This window comes from Agrilus planipennis, unplaced genomic scaffold, assembly GCF_000699045.2.
Source record: "Agrilus planipennis isolate EAB-ADULT unplaced genomic scaffold, Apla_2.0 scaffold7, whole genome shotgun sequence".
NCBI classification, from domain to species: Eukaryota; Metazoa; Arthropoda; class Insecta; order Coleoptera; family Buprestidae; genus Agrilus; species Agrilus planipennis.
The window spans coordinates 2,955,698-2,971,073 of NW_020439340.1; the positions used below are offsets into that span (position 1 = coordinate 2,955,698).

The 15,376-nt window shown below is 31.5% G+C and overlaps 5 protein-coding genes across 6 annotated transcripts in view; 3 read left to right on the forward strand and 2 right to left on the reverse strand.

Annotated features, from left to right (window-relative positions):
- LOC108737644 overlaps positions 1–6,841 on the reverse strand; it is a 23,197-nt gene extending 16,356 nt beyond the window's left edge. The window contains exons 1-2 of one of the 2 annotated variants that reach the window (XM_018470606.2): positions 4,099–6,841; positions 2,669–3,348 (exon numbers count right to left, since the gene is read on the reverse strand). In XM_018470606.2, the coding sequence (XP_018326108.2) occupies positions 2,669–3,146 (478 nt within the window). In that variant the 5' untranslated portion in view covers positions 3,147–3,348; positions 4,099–6,841. The remainder of the gene's footprint in view (positions 1–2,668; positions 3,349–4,098) is intronic. The other variant, XM_025978625.1, reaches the window with a different exon arrangement.
- Positions 6,842–7,108: 267 nt separating this feature from the next.
- LOC108737657 lies at positions 7,109–9,112 on the forward strand. The gene is made up of 5 exons (XM_018470620.2): positions 7,109–7,494; positions 7,554–7,752; positions 7,817–8,000; positions 8,130–8,207; positions 8,259–9,112. The coding sequence occupies exons 1-5, from the start codon at positions 7,313–7,315 to the stop codon at positions 8,714–8,716; spliced, it is 1,101 nt and encodes a 366-aa protein (XP_018326122.2). The 5' UTR covers positions 7,109–7,312; the 3' UTR covers positions 8,717–9,112.
- A 1,080-nt stretch (positions 9,113–10,192) lies between these two features.
- On the forward strand, positions 10,193–12,603 carry LOC108737695 (DDB1- and CUL4-associated factor 10). Its single transcript, XM_025978720.1, has 6 exons — positions 10,193–10,437; positions 10,492–10,605; positions 10,659–10,770; positions 10,827–11,084; positions 11,139–11,348; positions 11,705–12,603. The coding sequence occupies exons 1-6, from the start codon at positions 10,226–10,228 to the stop codon at positions 12,335–12,337; spliced, it is 1,539 nt and encodes a 512-aa protein (XP_025834505.1). The 5' UTR covers positions 10,193–10,225; the 3' UTR covers positions 12,338–12,603.
- A 167-nt stretch (positions 12,604–12,770) lies between these two features.
- Positions 12,771–13,752, reverse strand: LOC112905728 (putative ankyrin repeat protein RF_0580). Its single transcript, XM_025978745.1, has 2 exons — positions 13,267–13,752; positions 12,771–13,021 (listed from the first exon to the last, which is right to left on the reverse strand). The coding sequence occupies exons 1-2, from the start codon at positions 13,631–13,633 to the stop codon at positions 12,771–12,773; spliced, it is 618 nt and encodes a 205-aa protein (XP_025834530.1). The 5' UTR covers positions 13,634–13,752.
- Positions 13,645–14,415, forward strand: LOC112905729 (DDB1- and CUL4-associated factor 10-like). The gene is made up of 2 exons (XM_025978746.1): positions 13,645–13,648; positions 13,740–14,415. The coding sequence occupies exons 1-2, from the start codon at positions 13,645–13,647 to the stop codon at positions 14,147–14,149; spliced, it is 414 nt and encodes a 137-aa protein (XP_025834531.1). The 3' UTR covers positions 14,150–14,415.
- The last annotated feature ends 961 nt before the right edge of the window (positions 14,416–15,376 follow it).

A 15,376-nucleotide genomic window follows, 5' to 3' on the forward strand; every position in this document is an offset into this window, starting at 1 on the left:
TTACTGTTCGCAAATAGTTAAGGATGTGGGTTGTTCTAGTTTTAGGGAAATGCGAAGTTTAGCTCAGGATAGGAAAGAGTGGAGGTACGTGTCCAACCAGTCTTAGGACTGACAACCCTATGATGATGATGATTATTATTAGTTACGAAGATGGTTCGTCGGAATAGAAAATAAGTGGAGATTTTGCTCCTAGATACTTTTTTTCTGAAGATTGTGGTCGATTATAAAATTCCATTAATCATTTTACTAATGCATTGAATTAAAAAAATTTTGCAGTATGAAATCGTCGGTAATCCAAGAAAAGATTCTATTCGTTGAGTAGTTTTTAAAAAATAGTTTTTTATTATTTTTATGAAATTTCACCTTTGAAATAGAAGTGTTTAAAACGAAATGGTTTATGAAACGTAGGAGTTCTTGTCTGCATTATGTAGAAATCGATAAGGTTTGGCTCCAGTTCGTCTAATTGAATAATTGCTCTGCAATTTCACAAAATAGTCTTATCAAAGACTTTCAGATTTAGCGATAATTATAACTTAACGCGGTAATTTAGTTAGTCCTTTATAGGGATTAATGTTTTAATTTTAACTTACTCAAAGTAAAAATTTCTATTACGTCGAACAAAAGTTAAACTGCGTATTGTCAATATTTAATCAGCTAATATTCTGATAGTGTTTAATCAGTAGGTAAGTACTTATTGTTACTGTTTAAGTTTTTGAGAAATCCTGCGCTTTGATAAATAACTTTACTTGTGGCATCTTACGTAATGCCACAAACATTATAAAAATATTAAAAATAAATAGGAATAGATACTATCTATAATTATTTCGTGATTCATAAATGAATGATGTTGTATATTACAGAGACTGGCTGTTTTTTTTTCGTTGTCATCGGAAACAAGATTAAAGGCGTCTTTGTGCTTGTGTGAACATGATGCGCGCAATTTTTTTGTAACTTATTTTGGGCTTTGATTTATTAATGCTATAATGTCCTGAAAAATTGGGCTTTGTTTTTGAATGAAATCAACTACTAGTCGTGATGTTTCTACTTTTTTAAATTAAATTATTTCCTTTTTGTTGCACTTTGGTTAACGTTTAAAGAATATAAATGTGAATTCTCCTAGCAAACAGTGATTTAACTTACTAACGGGAATTTTAAAGAACGTAACCAAGAAAAATCAACATCTATTTCAAGTAAAATTGACAGGAACTTTTATTTGTTTTGTCTTTTGTTCCATACGAAGCTAATAAAATGTAATGTAAGACTGCACTGGAGACTGCAGAATTCCCACTTTAAAGTTTCTGCTTACCTCTAGGAAAAATTTATAAGTGAAATTGTTTAATGGTAGCAAAAGCTATCGATCAGAATATTATCCAGAAGTATGAAACATTTTAAAGCTCTTCTCAATGAAGTAAATCTTAATTCAGACCATTCGAAGTTTAGTTTTTAGTTATTTATTTGCATATTTGCATGTATAATCAAAATAGTTCAAATAAACAAAAAATATTTTTAGAATTGCGTTTGACGATTATGTAAAAAGAGGAACAACATTCCTTAATATTTGATGGATTGCCAATGAAAATGAGCTATCAAGGACTCAAAATATTTTATAAATGCTATTAGAATAATAAATACTATATCACAATTTATTTTCTTATTCGATTTATTCGTACATGCTAATATTAGAAGCACCAACACAGAAAAACTTTACGTTTCAGAAAACAGGTTTATAGCTTTAAGGATCAATAAGGACCCGGACCAAAAAGACTTATGCTATGCATGCAAAGCTCATTTTAACGATACTCCACAAGCGTAAGCAGTACTAACAAAAAGCTTTGCACTCTGTTTGCTCTTAAGATGTCCCCTTCAAATCAAATTTTTTAATACGATTTTCTAATTTACCCAAGAATTTACATGTCCTGTGTGAATTTTAATTTAACTTTTAATTTTACAATTTCGAATCCTTTGATAGACATCTGAAAGGACATTGCTGTAACAACACAGGGAAGTGGCTAGTTCTTTTCTGCGTTGGCCACATCGTTGTAGATTTTTAGTTCCAAGATGTCATAAGTACCATAAAAATGACAATGTAAAACCACAAATATAAGTGAAAACCACTTCAATTTAGTAATAATACTATTAGGATACTGGCTAATAACAATCCGTTCCGTTTTATTCTAAAGGGGTAATTGGTGGTCGATTTGTGAACATTATAGGAGACTTCAAACATTTTTTTCTGACAGTTTGGTTGAAATATGTAAAAATGCCGTAATTATTCCGGTACATTCGCATTTACTCTAAATTAGTGTTTGGTGGCTGGTGGTCGACCTGCATATTTATATAGCCACCAAATTAGTGAAAATTCTAACATTACCTATAGGAGATTCCAGACATGCTTTAGAACACTATGGTTGAAATATGAAAATGCCCTAGGTCGACCACTTTTAACCACCATATCCCACACCACCACAGTAGCTGTGGACGTGCACGACGGGAGGGTCGAGGCGACTACCACATGCATAATCTAGTGGTACGCTAGTGTTTTTAATGTATGAGTTTTGACCTACCCGGGTCCACCCGTGGGTACGTCCCTGCTATAAGGATGTGGTATTGTTTTCAGTAAAAGGACTCTAGTTAAACCAGTATCTGGTTCGTACATATCTATTCTTACCTTCAATGTAGATAAACAAAAGGGCCCCTCCGACAGTATAAATTATAAGGACAACGGTAAGGAACATATGCGTGAACCATCTTTTGCTCCAAGAACTGAGCTTGTGGTACAACCAAAGGGTACTTTTCTCCCCTATACTTAGACCCGATTTTGCAAAATCTCTGATTCCACTAAACTGGTGGAACATGAATTGCGAGGCTTTGCGAGGGTTGTAGAACGGATCCACCCCCGCTGTCGCTGCACCGGGCGTTAAGGTGATATTTGCTGTATAGGGATTCGCGGTTGCAGCGGTATAAGCCGTTCCCGGGGGAAAACCCGCAGGACCCGAAAAACTGCCTGGAGTATTAGGAATGTGAAGACGAAGAGGTTTTTTGGTCTTTATTCCGGGACTTTTGATGGTCACTTTCGGTATTTTTTGACCACTTCCAGACGATTTAATAGAACGACTGTCTGATGGGGTTGTTCGTCCTTTCTCCATTTCGTTTGATGATGATTGAGGATGATGTTTATGTTTAATAAAAAGTTTTAGATGATTAAATAGATGTAAATATTATCACATTTCACTAATGAGTCAGTAAGTTTAATCACGTAATAAATCGCAAATCACATCACACCATTCAACTGGACGAAATGAACTTCGAAAGTTTTTCGATCGGCATTTGTCACTAGCCAGGGGATTCCTGGAAATTGAAAAATTAGCATTAATGCTAATCATGACAAAAAAAATAGGGTAAGTAAATAGCAATCTTTCCTATTTCGTCTTTAATTTTTTTTATGTTGAGTAACTTGCTGCAATTTTCGTGAAAGTTAAAGTAGTGTTAGATGTTTATCTGATTATACATACATTAATAAATATCAAGTGATTGTATGATTAATGATTTACAATTCTGCAAGAGAAATTGGCAACTGTTAAGTTTTTTTTTCTAAGGCAGTTAAACGTCAACATTTGTACTTGGAGAAGATATGTATGTAGATTAAAAAATGTGTTTTTTCTGTGCTAATGGGTCAAGTCTAAAACGATCTAAAAGAATTTTGTTTTGTTATGAAGACAAGAAAAGTTTGGAAAGATGTTATTGGATATATTTTTTAACTTCTACTAGGCTTTAGCAGATATAAATTTACTGAAATAAACAAATAATAGTAAATTTTAATTGCTTAAATAAAAGCAGCATGGAAACGTGATAATTAATCAGTTACGATTAAATTTTAATGCAATTAAGTTATGAACAACGGAAGTGTGTAATAATTACCGGTTCTTATTACTGATAAGGAAGTATTTAATTTCTGGAATGTTTTAAAAAAAATTCGTTAGTTACATCAAGAAAATATTTTTTCTGAATGCGATGAAAGCTTTATACTGGTAAAAATTAGCTGCATTAATCTTAGCTTTTTACGAAGAAAAGAAAATGAAATCAAGCAAAGATTCTTACCTATTTTAACAAGAAAGTTGTTTATGTATGTAGAAAATATGAAAATTAAACACTAATAATTAAATTAAAAAAAAAGATCAATTAGTATCAGAAGAAAAGCAACTGATTGTGAACATAACCACTTTCACTGCTTAGTTTATTTTGAAGCCCGCGGGCAGCTACTGATTGCACGTCGCGCTGTCGCCAATTCCAAGCGCGCTACCGTTCCGTCGTCGGGACGCTTGGCGTCGCAAACAGATACAGAGCCAACTGAAACGGCTACTCGCTTTTCTGCAGTCATCGAAAGGATATCCGCGACCAATAAAACTGACTTAGAGTTTTTCATTTTTATCTATTTTTTTTTTCTTACTTCCAATGTGTTTTTCACCGCTTAAGAAAACATTTAACGGGTTAACGATATTTGGTGGCAAATAAACATGAAAAGGTCACCGAATTTAAAACAATGCGATACGCAATTGATTAGCTAGAAGTATATAAAGAGTTTTTATTTACTAATAAACCAGTGCAACTGAACATTTTCTATTTAATTGATGCTTTTTGTGGTGAATTCACTCGGAAACATGTTTTATAACAAATTGTATGTACCTACAAAACACTTGGGATAATTTTATAAACTAATAAAACTTCCCAACGAAATTGTTTCGGCTATTAAGTCATTATCAAAAGATATAGAATTGTTCTTAATGTTTACATTGCTACTTATTGTTATTTATATTCTTTTGCATTTGAAGATTAATGAATTCTACTAAATGCTATTGCGTGAATGTGTTCTTTCAGTCTGGTGTTAATGGATCTAGCTGACTGCCCTATGTACAATGTTTTACACTTATCAAATATAAATTACACATTTTTTAAAAAGTTGAATATCATTTTATTGTATTCAGTTAATATGAGTTTAATTTATTGACTCGAATACAACACAAACCTAATTTAGACAATTAACCACTGATTAGATGATTAGTGTGTTTAATCCTTTCTTCCGAGGTCGTTTAATTTCCATTTTGATTGCCGTTCAAATTTCAAACCGCAACCAATAAAATCGTTAAAATAATAATCGATTTTGGATTTTCAGCTTTAACGCGACATTTATGAGCAATTAAAACTCATCGAATCGATTTATAAGCGTTGTTATTTCCACTAGTTAATTTGTGGTAGAACGTTTAAGTCACTTATTTAGCGATGGGGCTTTGAAGTGATTTATTTTCTCAAAAAAAAAGTAAAATTCTCTATTACGTGATGCGTCATCATCCAATTGGTCGCGAGAAAACGATCTAAATAAATATTACAATACATGTGCAAAATTCAATGAAGATCATTGGAATAATCCTTTTATTGATTGGGTTTCAAAATTATGTCCACTGCGATATTAATTATTATTTTATTGTGTTGGATTTTTAATTAAAATAGAGCATTTTGGGCAAAACAAGTTTATCTTCATTCTTTTGGTGTTTTGGGAAAAAGAAACTTTTCTGGTTAAGAGTTTGGAAGGGACGAAATTAATAAAAAACCCAAACAGAATTTTGTACGTTGGCTATTAGCTAAAACGTCACATCAAAAGCACTTTAATCTAAGGGAGGATTTGGGCAAAGAAATTATGTCCTTTATTGCTCTCGACTTTTATGAGTTACATAATACGAAAATGTCCTGTAGGAGTTCATAAATTGCCAAAAATATTTCGTACACGTATGGGTGTACTCAAAACAGCACAATAAAAGTAAAACAGGGAAAAGCTCATATACCATACTTGAAATCTGAATTAAATAGGAACGCCATAATTAGGTAGATACCTTTTGCAGATTTACCTTTTTAGTACCAAGTGATATCACCAATTTAAGATACGTGTGATCTAAGTTTTGCATGTATCATGCTTATTACGTGTATGTAGGTGATAAATTTCACAGACAAATCAAGACATTTCTAAAATTATATATTTTGGAGACATTAATAAAATTAATTTATTGTACATTTGTTGGTCATTAATTTGGATATGTGTCAATTTCGAAAATGTGATGTATTTGCCATGTTTGCAGTTAGCGAAGTTGGAATAGCCGATATCCTTGACTGCCTATTTTTTGCAAAATTTATTTTCAAAGTTCGATCATTAAACAATCAGAACAACTACTTCATACACAAGTATAAAATGTGACTCAGTAACTGTGACATCCCGTAGCAGATCATCCAACACGTAACATTTAAACTATGACGCAGGAAGTTTGCAGGATTATTCTTGAACGGTGTGTAGACTGAAATAGCTTTTGAATTTTCCTTTAAACACTGTTATGACTACCTACCGGTGAGCGCTCCGTTTATTTTTAACTGGAGACGCCAACTGTTTCATCGAAAATTTTGTTGGCGCACACCAAAAGTCAAAATGATTACCACAATTCCCAACAGCAAATATACTCGCTTTCATAAAAGTTTCGCGGTTTTATAAACTCTCAGAAGTCAAAAACAAACCGAATATATAACAAAATTCAGCAATATTTATTTGTAAAGAGTGGCGCCTCTAAAATCACTTATTACATGCAGACTTGATCAAATAAGATGTTTTAATCGTTTATTTTTAAGTAAATAGCATCTAATAATTAGTTTTATTCATATTTTAAAAATTTCTAGATTAAAAAACAACACAATTGCCTTTTTTCGCCTCTCATAGCTTCCTACCATTCATCTCTTCTCCAAATGAGGTACTATCAATTCCAGACAAAAATAAATGTGGTTTTATTTTACTATTGATTAGATTACACAAGTAAATTTTAAAATAAAATTTAATTTTAAAAATAAAACAGGAAGTATTCTTACTATTATAAAATAATTTATAACTTTTTTTCAGTTATCAGTTTTGTTTTTCTTATTTTTATATTACGATATACGAATTAATTTCTGTCTTTTTTGTTCTAAAATATGAAGGCATTTTTTGATTAATTTATTTACTTTTTTAAATAGCAGATTTTTCCGTTAGCTTGTATGGAATAATTATCTATTGCTAACTACTATTGAGACACATCCGTTGTTTTGATTTTCAAGGTGACGTTTATAGGTTAAAAAAGACGTATAAAACAATCACGTAATGAGAAGACGTAAATAATAATTTTAGCTGATGGTGCTTTAAATTATTTATGTTATAAACTTTTACCTATCTTATCGTTGCTTATATTTATGTTAGTAGGTAACTTTATAATATCTACTTTGTATGTGAAGAGCTCATCAATTAATGATGGAGTATTTTCGTCAATTTCTACACAACTTTTTTCATAAATATTTTAATACTGAAGAAATTGTAGCACCAGAAATCAAGAGATTGAATGTTTACATGAATGGAATTTACAAAATATTGTCCTGGGAAGATCCTGTCCTTAGTTGGAGGACCCTGGGAATCATTCACTTTGTGCTTTGGTATAGTACAATATGCTATTTTAATTACAATTAATTTGCATTGTTTTAAATGTTTCTAGGATCGTATTACAGTTGCGTTTAAGAATTTACAGTATCATATCAATTGTAGTATTACTGCTTTTCTTAACGGATATTTACTTTGAGAGGTCAGGGGTTATACCTGACGAGAGTGAATCAGTGCATCTGAACAATTTGCTGACCTCTAGTAAAGAATTTGTAGCCAATATTCAGTACTTTAAAAAAACCAACCCAAAAAAGGTAACAATATGCAAGTGCTTCTAGTTTTTCAGTTTTTATAGCTATACAAAATAATATCTTTTAGTTCTGTGTAACATTTTCTGGTTTTTTCCTATTTTTGTTAATATTATCTACAAATATTTCTGGATTTCTGCTGGTTTACTTCATACTAGTCAGTGTATTTTTCACACCACTGATTGCTTCAAAAATACCACCTGAGTATTTATTGCCAATAAAAAAAACTATTCACCATTTGAAGACAGAGGAAGGTAATGGCTTAGTTTATGCAAAAACTTCTATTTTATGCTTATATTGTGTCACATGCAATATTTATTTAAGTAAATACCATTTTTTTAAATGTTAGATAATATTAACATGCATCTACTTGATATTTACAGGAATTGTCACAGAGGCTGATTTAATGCCTATAGTATCAGAAAAAGAGTTGGATAGTTTGTTAACTGACAAAAGCCAAGGTAACATAAATTACTTTGTTTTTTATATTTCATTAAAACATATTTTTACAGATTCTGTCAGTAATTCTTTCTTAGGAGGTCTTGTGTCAATGCCTTCACATCTGGATATAGAGGGAAGTCTGGACGATCTCGAAGACGATCTAGAAATTCCAGTAAAGTCTTCCAAAGGATCAGCTGTGTCCTACACTCCTGGTGATCTTTCAACAGATTCTGATTCAGAGCATAAAGGGATCACCTTTGAGTCTTCTCATTTCAACGGCGATTCGTCATCTGAAGAGGAAGAGAAGCGGTACATGGCAGGCTTGAAGTTTTCTGAGGAGTCAATGGACGTTCCTGACCGCGGAGATTCCAATTTGGGTGGGAAAAGTTCCGAAACAGGATTACTTTCTAATCTATTATCGGTAGGACAAAATCTTTTTTCTAGCGTTGGAGGCAAAAGTGAATCGGCCTCAAAAAGACACGACAGTGACAGCGATTACGAAATTATTACTTCTGAGGACGTCGAATGAATAGTAGACGAACCTTTTTGTACCATTTTACACAATGTTACTAATCAATATGCAAAGGGAAAAGAAAGAATTTAACGTTAATTTAATAATTGTCATTGACTTGTACAGTCAAGCATTTAGTTAATGAATTTATTATTTTGCAATTAATGTATTTGGCGAAAAACTTTTTTTATTTTTTGTTTGGTATTTAAACGTATTACTATTTATAATAACGTTTCTACAATTTCGGTTTTTGCTTGATAGGGTATAAAAGACGAGAATTGTTTACTTTTTTTTTGTTTAATTTCCTTTACAGGTGATCTTATTTTTTTATACTTAAGTTCTAGTTTAGTACCTGTTGAAACTACTTAAAGAATGTGATATGTTTAGTTATCATTAAACGGTATTTTTTTATTATTTTTTAACTTTCACTTGACAGTAATTGTACATATATTTTTTTTTAGGTTTTTTTTGAGGGAATCAACTCTCTTAATTTCTATTTTAAAATTGGAAGCTATTAAAAACAAATAATAGTATGATGCAATTTTGAATTTAATTTAATACTTGAAACCAATTATTTCTTTACAAAAGAAAAACGTGTAGAAGCATNTGCAAATTCAGTCCTAAACACTATCAGCTGGTTAGCGGGTGCTTGGGAGGCGAAATTGTATGGTACCATCCAATTCTATGAGAAAAACAAAATTTAAAAGGTGATTGATATCGTCTTATTTAATTTTTGAATGCCATTATTCTGCGTTCTTGCAAATATGTCGAATTTCTTTTATCGTGCGTTGTGCATTTTATTTAATTTTTGTTGATTCTGTGATTAGGGTGGGATTGCGTAATCAATCATTTGATGGAATGAATTAATTTTAAAACTTGTAAATTATTATTATCTATGAAAAAGCCAATACTTTTTCGTACGATTTTCTTAAAATAAATGCCATCTGAGTTTTACCTTTTTTTAATTGTAGTTTTTGGGATAAATGTACTGTACCAATAGGAAAGGGTAATTTTTGATTTCCCAGCTCTTCTATCCAATTTTTTATGTCAAAAATTTTGATACAAAGTGTTAGTAAAAAAGTATCTGTTTAACGTATACTAAGCAGACATTATCGGTCTTATTATAATAGAAAGTAATTGGATAGTTTTAAAAAAGGATTTAGTTAGACTCGAGATTTGATTTAAAAGTAAAAAATCGTTTAGTTTAATTCTAAAATGATATAATTTAAACAATTCTGTAAGTTTAATTAAAGCGCCTTTTTATATGTACGATTGGTTGCCTACTCAAACAATAAAATTTCTACTTTAGGCAACTCTTGATACATCCTTGAAATGGTTGTCTACATGTGAGTCCATAAAATGTAAAATTATTACTTTTTGATAGATAAATAGTATCGGAACGACTATTTATGTTGAAAGCAAGGTTTATTTTGTTTTACCACAAACTTTTTAAAAGCAGCTGAACGATTACAACAGTGTTTTGGTTGAATTAAAATAGTATACATTACAATACTTGGAATAGTCAAAATGTCTCGAAAGGCTAAGAGGATTTCATACAACCTAAATAACTACAATTTGATTAGAAGTCGAGAATTGGGTTTAAAACCAAAATTAGGGCATGGTGCCGACATTTCCAAGAAGTTGTATTCAAACCTAGATGTATGTCGACCAAAAGTGCCAGTTGAGAAAACTAAATGTGAACAAGGAGGTATTTTTAACTTGGAGTTCAGTTTTGATGGGTAATTGAGCATATTGCAACACATTATATTGATAACTGATTAAATATTTTTAAGACGAATGCTGGTGTCTGCTTGTAAAGAAAGATCTGTGTTGATTTTTGATGCAGCTAATCAAAAGATGATAAAGAAAATTAACGAAGCACATTGTAATTGTGTCAATTGTGTTAGGTAAACAAAAAGCTAAAATTATGTTAAAACATATTAACATAGAACTTTTGTAGGTTTCTTAATGACTATACATTTGCAACTTGTTCTGATGACAACACAATAAAGGTATGGGACACAAGAATGCTAAATTGTGCCACAAGGACATTACAGGGTCATTCAAATTGGGTAAATTCTCTTCATTTCATGCTAATGGTTTGACTTTAAATTTGGTATTCCTTTAGGTAAAAAATATAGAATACTCAGAGAAAGAAAATGTGATGGTAACATCAGCTTTTGATGGAAGTATTTATGCTTGGGATCTCAATAGCCCTACAGAGAATAACGTTCTCTATGACAAAGTATTTGTGATGAATGGACTTATGAGGACTAAACTGACACCTGATGGCACAAAAATGGTCATCTGTACAACAAGTGGATATATTATTATAATTCATGATTTAAATTTGAGAACATTAAGCCATGACATGAAAACATTTAGGGTAAATTAACTGGAAATTGTCAGTATTCATTTATTGTTATTGTTTTATTTGCAGCCCAATTTGTACAGACTTATGCAGTTGAGTGAACAAACTTTTCCAGCTGCCACAATGTTCAATTACCTTTTTTACCATTCAAGAAAGTCAAATCGGTTAGAGTTTATAGACGACTTTCCCAACGACGTGGAAGTAATTAGTTCTCTTCAGATCCACCCAATGGGTTGGAATGCTTTATCAAGAAGTATTAATGGATCAGAAAATGAAGAGGTGACTCATATTTTATTTTTGTTAATATTTTAAAAGATAAATGAATTCATAATGAACTTATTAGTCCAGTTTATCATAAAAGAGAAGTTTTTGTTGCATTTTAAAGGTAATAAACAGGAACTGGATTATTTTGCTTAATGTGTTCATCTCAAAGATTGATTAAAATTAAATTATAAAGACATTAAAGAATATAAATTAAATCAAATTTTAAGAGTTTAATGAATAAATTCTCATCTTGACACATCTAAAAATGACTAAATGAAATTAGCAGTTTACCCTCAGAGGTAAAAACTGTTAGTGGCTGTTATGTGTCTAGTAACTTAACAAAATAAAGGAAATGTAATTAATTCTTTCAGTGGACATCTGTTCATGATATTCAAAGTCGTGATGCGTCAGACTATGAAGATGCTTATCTGTATGTTCTTGACTCTGCATTGCCGGATATCAATGCTGAGGAATCTCCCCCCGAAGACGTAGAAAACGCACGTCCCACAGATATTTGGATGGGCTTCATAACAAATGAACAGCTAAGCGCCCAGCGATCTCAAAGAAACCAAAGTAACCAGGAAAACCTCCATTCTTCCATGGGCATAATTCATAGCGGTCTCGTGGGCAGGGACAATTACACTCGTTACTTCCGCAAGAGACCGGAAGATCGTTTCCGTATAGTGAAAAATTTGCCGAGACTGACGCACTTCATTAAAGAACAGAGTGTTGGTAAGGGGTACATCAAAGAATTGTGTTACTCAAGTGACGGGAGGATTATCTGTTCACCTTACGGAAAAGGTGTCAGGCTTTTGGCTTTCGACGAACAGTTACAAGAAGTGAGTTATTGTGTGCCGGAAAAGCCTCGCGAGCTTTTTACCGTTGCTGAAATAAACGATTATCATCCGGATGTCGTGGTTTGTTGCAAATTCAGTCCTAAACACTATCAGCTGGTTAGCGGGTGCTTGGGAGGCGAAATTGTATGGTACCATCCAATTCTATGAGAAAAACAAAATTTAAAAGGTGATTGATATCGTCTTATTTAATTTTTGAATGCCATTATTCTGCGTTCTTGCAAATATGTCGAATTTCTTTTATCGTGCGTTGTGCATTTTATTTAATTTTTGTTGATTCTGTGATTAGGGTGGGATTGCGTAATCAATCATTTGATGGAATGAATTAATTTTAAAACTTGTAAATTATTATTATCTATGAAAAAGCCAATACTTTTTCGTACGATTTTCTTAAAATAAATGCCATCTGAGTTTTACCTTTTTTTAATTGTAGTTTTTGGGATAAATGTACTGTACCAATAGGAAAGGGTAATTTTTGATTTCCCAGCTCTTCTATCCAATTTTTTATGTCAAAAATTTTGATACAAAGTGTTAGTAAAAAAGTATCTGTTTAACGTATACTAAGCAGACATTATCGGTCTTATTATAATAGAAAGTAATTGGATAGTTTTAAAAAANAACTTAATAAATTAGGGAATATTGTTTGTCGCTTTTCACCTTTACATAATTTAAATCTTTTGGTTTGTTGTTGTAATTTAGGGTTTTGTTTATTATTTTGCTTCGTGGTCAACTCGAAATGTTTTTCCACGTCGAATCCATTTTTATCTTTTATCTTTTTATCAGCTCCTTTGCTAATTAGTAAAGTGATTATATCATTATTTAGTCCCAAAATGACTAAAAATAAGATATTAAATTATCAAATTAATTAAAGTCTCGCAATCGGTACATCCTTAAAAGTATTAATTGGCACGGGAATATCCAAGAAAAATTATTTCAAGAAAATGTAGGTTATTCGAGACGGAAAAAATATAAAAACAACTGTGGGGGTGTTTGAAAATCTTTTAATTGATTTATTTGGAAAGTGAGGAATAATTCAAAATAATTTCACCCTTTTAATTGATTTATTTGCAAAATCCCACCTGCTCTGTGCAGAGGCGTCCATCCTTGATTATCTTGGCAATTAATATTATTGTAGCACTTCAAAGCGTATTGAACGTTATCAATTTTTCCAGAATCCACGGCATGGTGTAAAATTGTCCTTTCGTTAATATCTCTTAAATTAGGGTCAGCCCCTTTTTTAATTAATAAATTAGCTATTTCTAAGTGACCGCGAAAGACGGCTGCCATAAGGGGAGATATTTTAATTATGTCGTTGCAATGGTTCGGGTTCGCCCTTAGTTTCAGTAATAGGGATACTATTTGATTGTCTTCGTGATATATAGCTTGCATTAGGGGTGGTAATCGATCTTTGTTTTCGATATGCAGAAGAACGTGTCTGATAAACATCAAAACAATTTATGGGTAATTAACAGAATTGCACAGTTTTAGTGCTTTTATATACAAGAAGTTGAGTCGAATTACTGATTATTACTATTATTACGAAGTGTGGAAGTTGTAAACAGTAATATAAATAGCGGTCTCGTGGGCAGGGACAATTACACTCGTTACTTCCGCAAGAGACCGGAAGATCGTTTCCGTATAGTGAAAAATTTGCCGAGACTGACGCACTTCATTAAAGAACAGAGTGTTGGTAAGGGGTACATCAAAGAATTGTGTTACTCAAGTGACGGGAGGATTATCTGTTCACCTTACGGAAAAGGTGTCAGGCTTTTGGCTTTCGACGAACAGTTACAAGAAGTGAGTTATTGTGTGCCGGAAAAGCCTCGCGAGCTTTTTACCGTTGCTGAAATAAACGATTATCATCCGGATGTCGTGGTTTGTTGCAAATTCAGTCCTAAACACTATCAGCTGGTTAGCGGGTGCTTGGGAGGCGAAATTGTATGGTACCATCCAATTCTATGAGAAAAACAAAATTTAAAAGGTGATTGATATCGTCTTATTTAATTTTTGAATGCCATTATTCTGCGTTCTTGCAAATATGTCGAATTTCTTTTATCGTGCGTTGTGCATTTTATTTAATTTTTGTTGATTCTGTGATTAGGGTGGGATTGCGTAATCAATCATTTGATGGAATGAATTAATTTTAAAACTTGTAAATTATTATTATCTATGAAAAAGCCAATACTTTTTCGTACGATTTTCTTAAAATAAATGCCATCTGAGTTTTACCTTTTTTTAATTGTAGTTTTTGGGATAAATGTACTGTACCAATAGGAAAGGGTAATTTTTGATTTCCCAGCTCTTCTATCCAATTTTTTATGTCAAAAATTTTGATACAAAGTGTTAGTAAAAAAGTATCTGTTTAACGTATACTAAGCAGACATTATCGGTCTTATTATAATAGAAAGTAATTGGATAGTTTTAAAAAAGGATTTAGTTAAAGACTCGAGATTTGATTTAAAAGTAAAAAAGCGTTTAGTTTAATTCTAAAATGATATAATTTAAACAATTCTGTAAGTTTAATTAAAGCGCCTTTTTATATGTACGATTGGTTGCCTACTCAAACAATAAAATTTCTACTTTAGGCAACTCTTGATACATCCTTGAAATGGTTGTCTACATGTGAGTCCATAAAATGTAAAATTATTACTTTTTGATAGATAAATAGTATCGGAACGACTATTTATGTTGAAAGCAAGGTTTATTTTGTTTTACCACAAACTTTTTAAAAGCAGCTGAACGATTACAACAGTGTTTTGGTTGAATTAAAATAGTATACATTTGTTTAATTTAGTTTTCTTTTTTAAATTATTACATTATTATGGGCAACCCTTTTTGCATTATCGTAGCAGTTGTCTATACAGAAATCATTTAAATACGAATTCAATGATTAATTTATAAATCGTTCATTAAATTAATTTTTTTTTCTGTCGGAAAAAATCAGTTTTGTATTCAAAGCAGGGCTTAACTTTATTTTGTCATGAATGGTGATGAACTTAAATTTTTTGGAATGGAAACAACGAAAAAAAAAACCAAAAGGATTTGGTTTTAATCCATCTCATTATTTCTTCACAAAAACACATACAATCAATAGAAATGTTATTATAATAATTCTTCGTCTCAATTAAAACATTATATATATATTGCATAATTATTATTACTTAATTAATTAATGTAATTAATCAGTAT

What these genes read in the sequence shown, in the direction of transcription:
- LOC108737657 (XM_018470620.2), top strand. Translation starts at nt 7,313, where the DNA reads ATGATGGAGTATTTTCGTCAATTTCTACACAACTTTTTTCATAAATAT. An exon ending in ATCATTCACTTTGTGCTTTG is followed by an intron (nt 7,495 to 7,553) that starts GTATAGTACAAT and finishes AAATGTTTCTAG; the next exon opens with GATCGTATTACAGTTGCGTT. An exon ending in AAAAAACCAACCCAAAAAAG is followed by an intron (nt 7,753 to 7,816) that starts GTAACAATATGC and finishes AATATCTTTTAG; the next exon opens with TTCTGTGTAACATTTTCTGG.
- LOC108737695 (XM_025978720.1), top strand. Translation starts at nt 10,226, where the DNA reads ATGTCTCGAAAGGCTAAGAGGATTTCATACAACCTAAATAACTACAAT. An exon ending in TTGGAGTTCAGTTTTGATGG is followed by an intron (nt 10,438 to 10,491) that starts GTAATTGAGCAT and finishes AATATTTTTAAG; the next exon opens with ACGAATGCTGGTGTCTGCTT. An exon ending in TACAGGGTCATTCAAATTGG is followed by an intron (nt 10,771 to 10,826) that starts GTAAATTCTCTT and finishes GTATTCCTTTAG; the next exon opens with GTAAAAAATATAGAATACTC.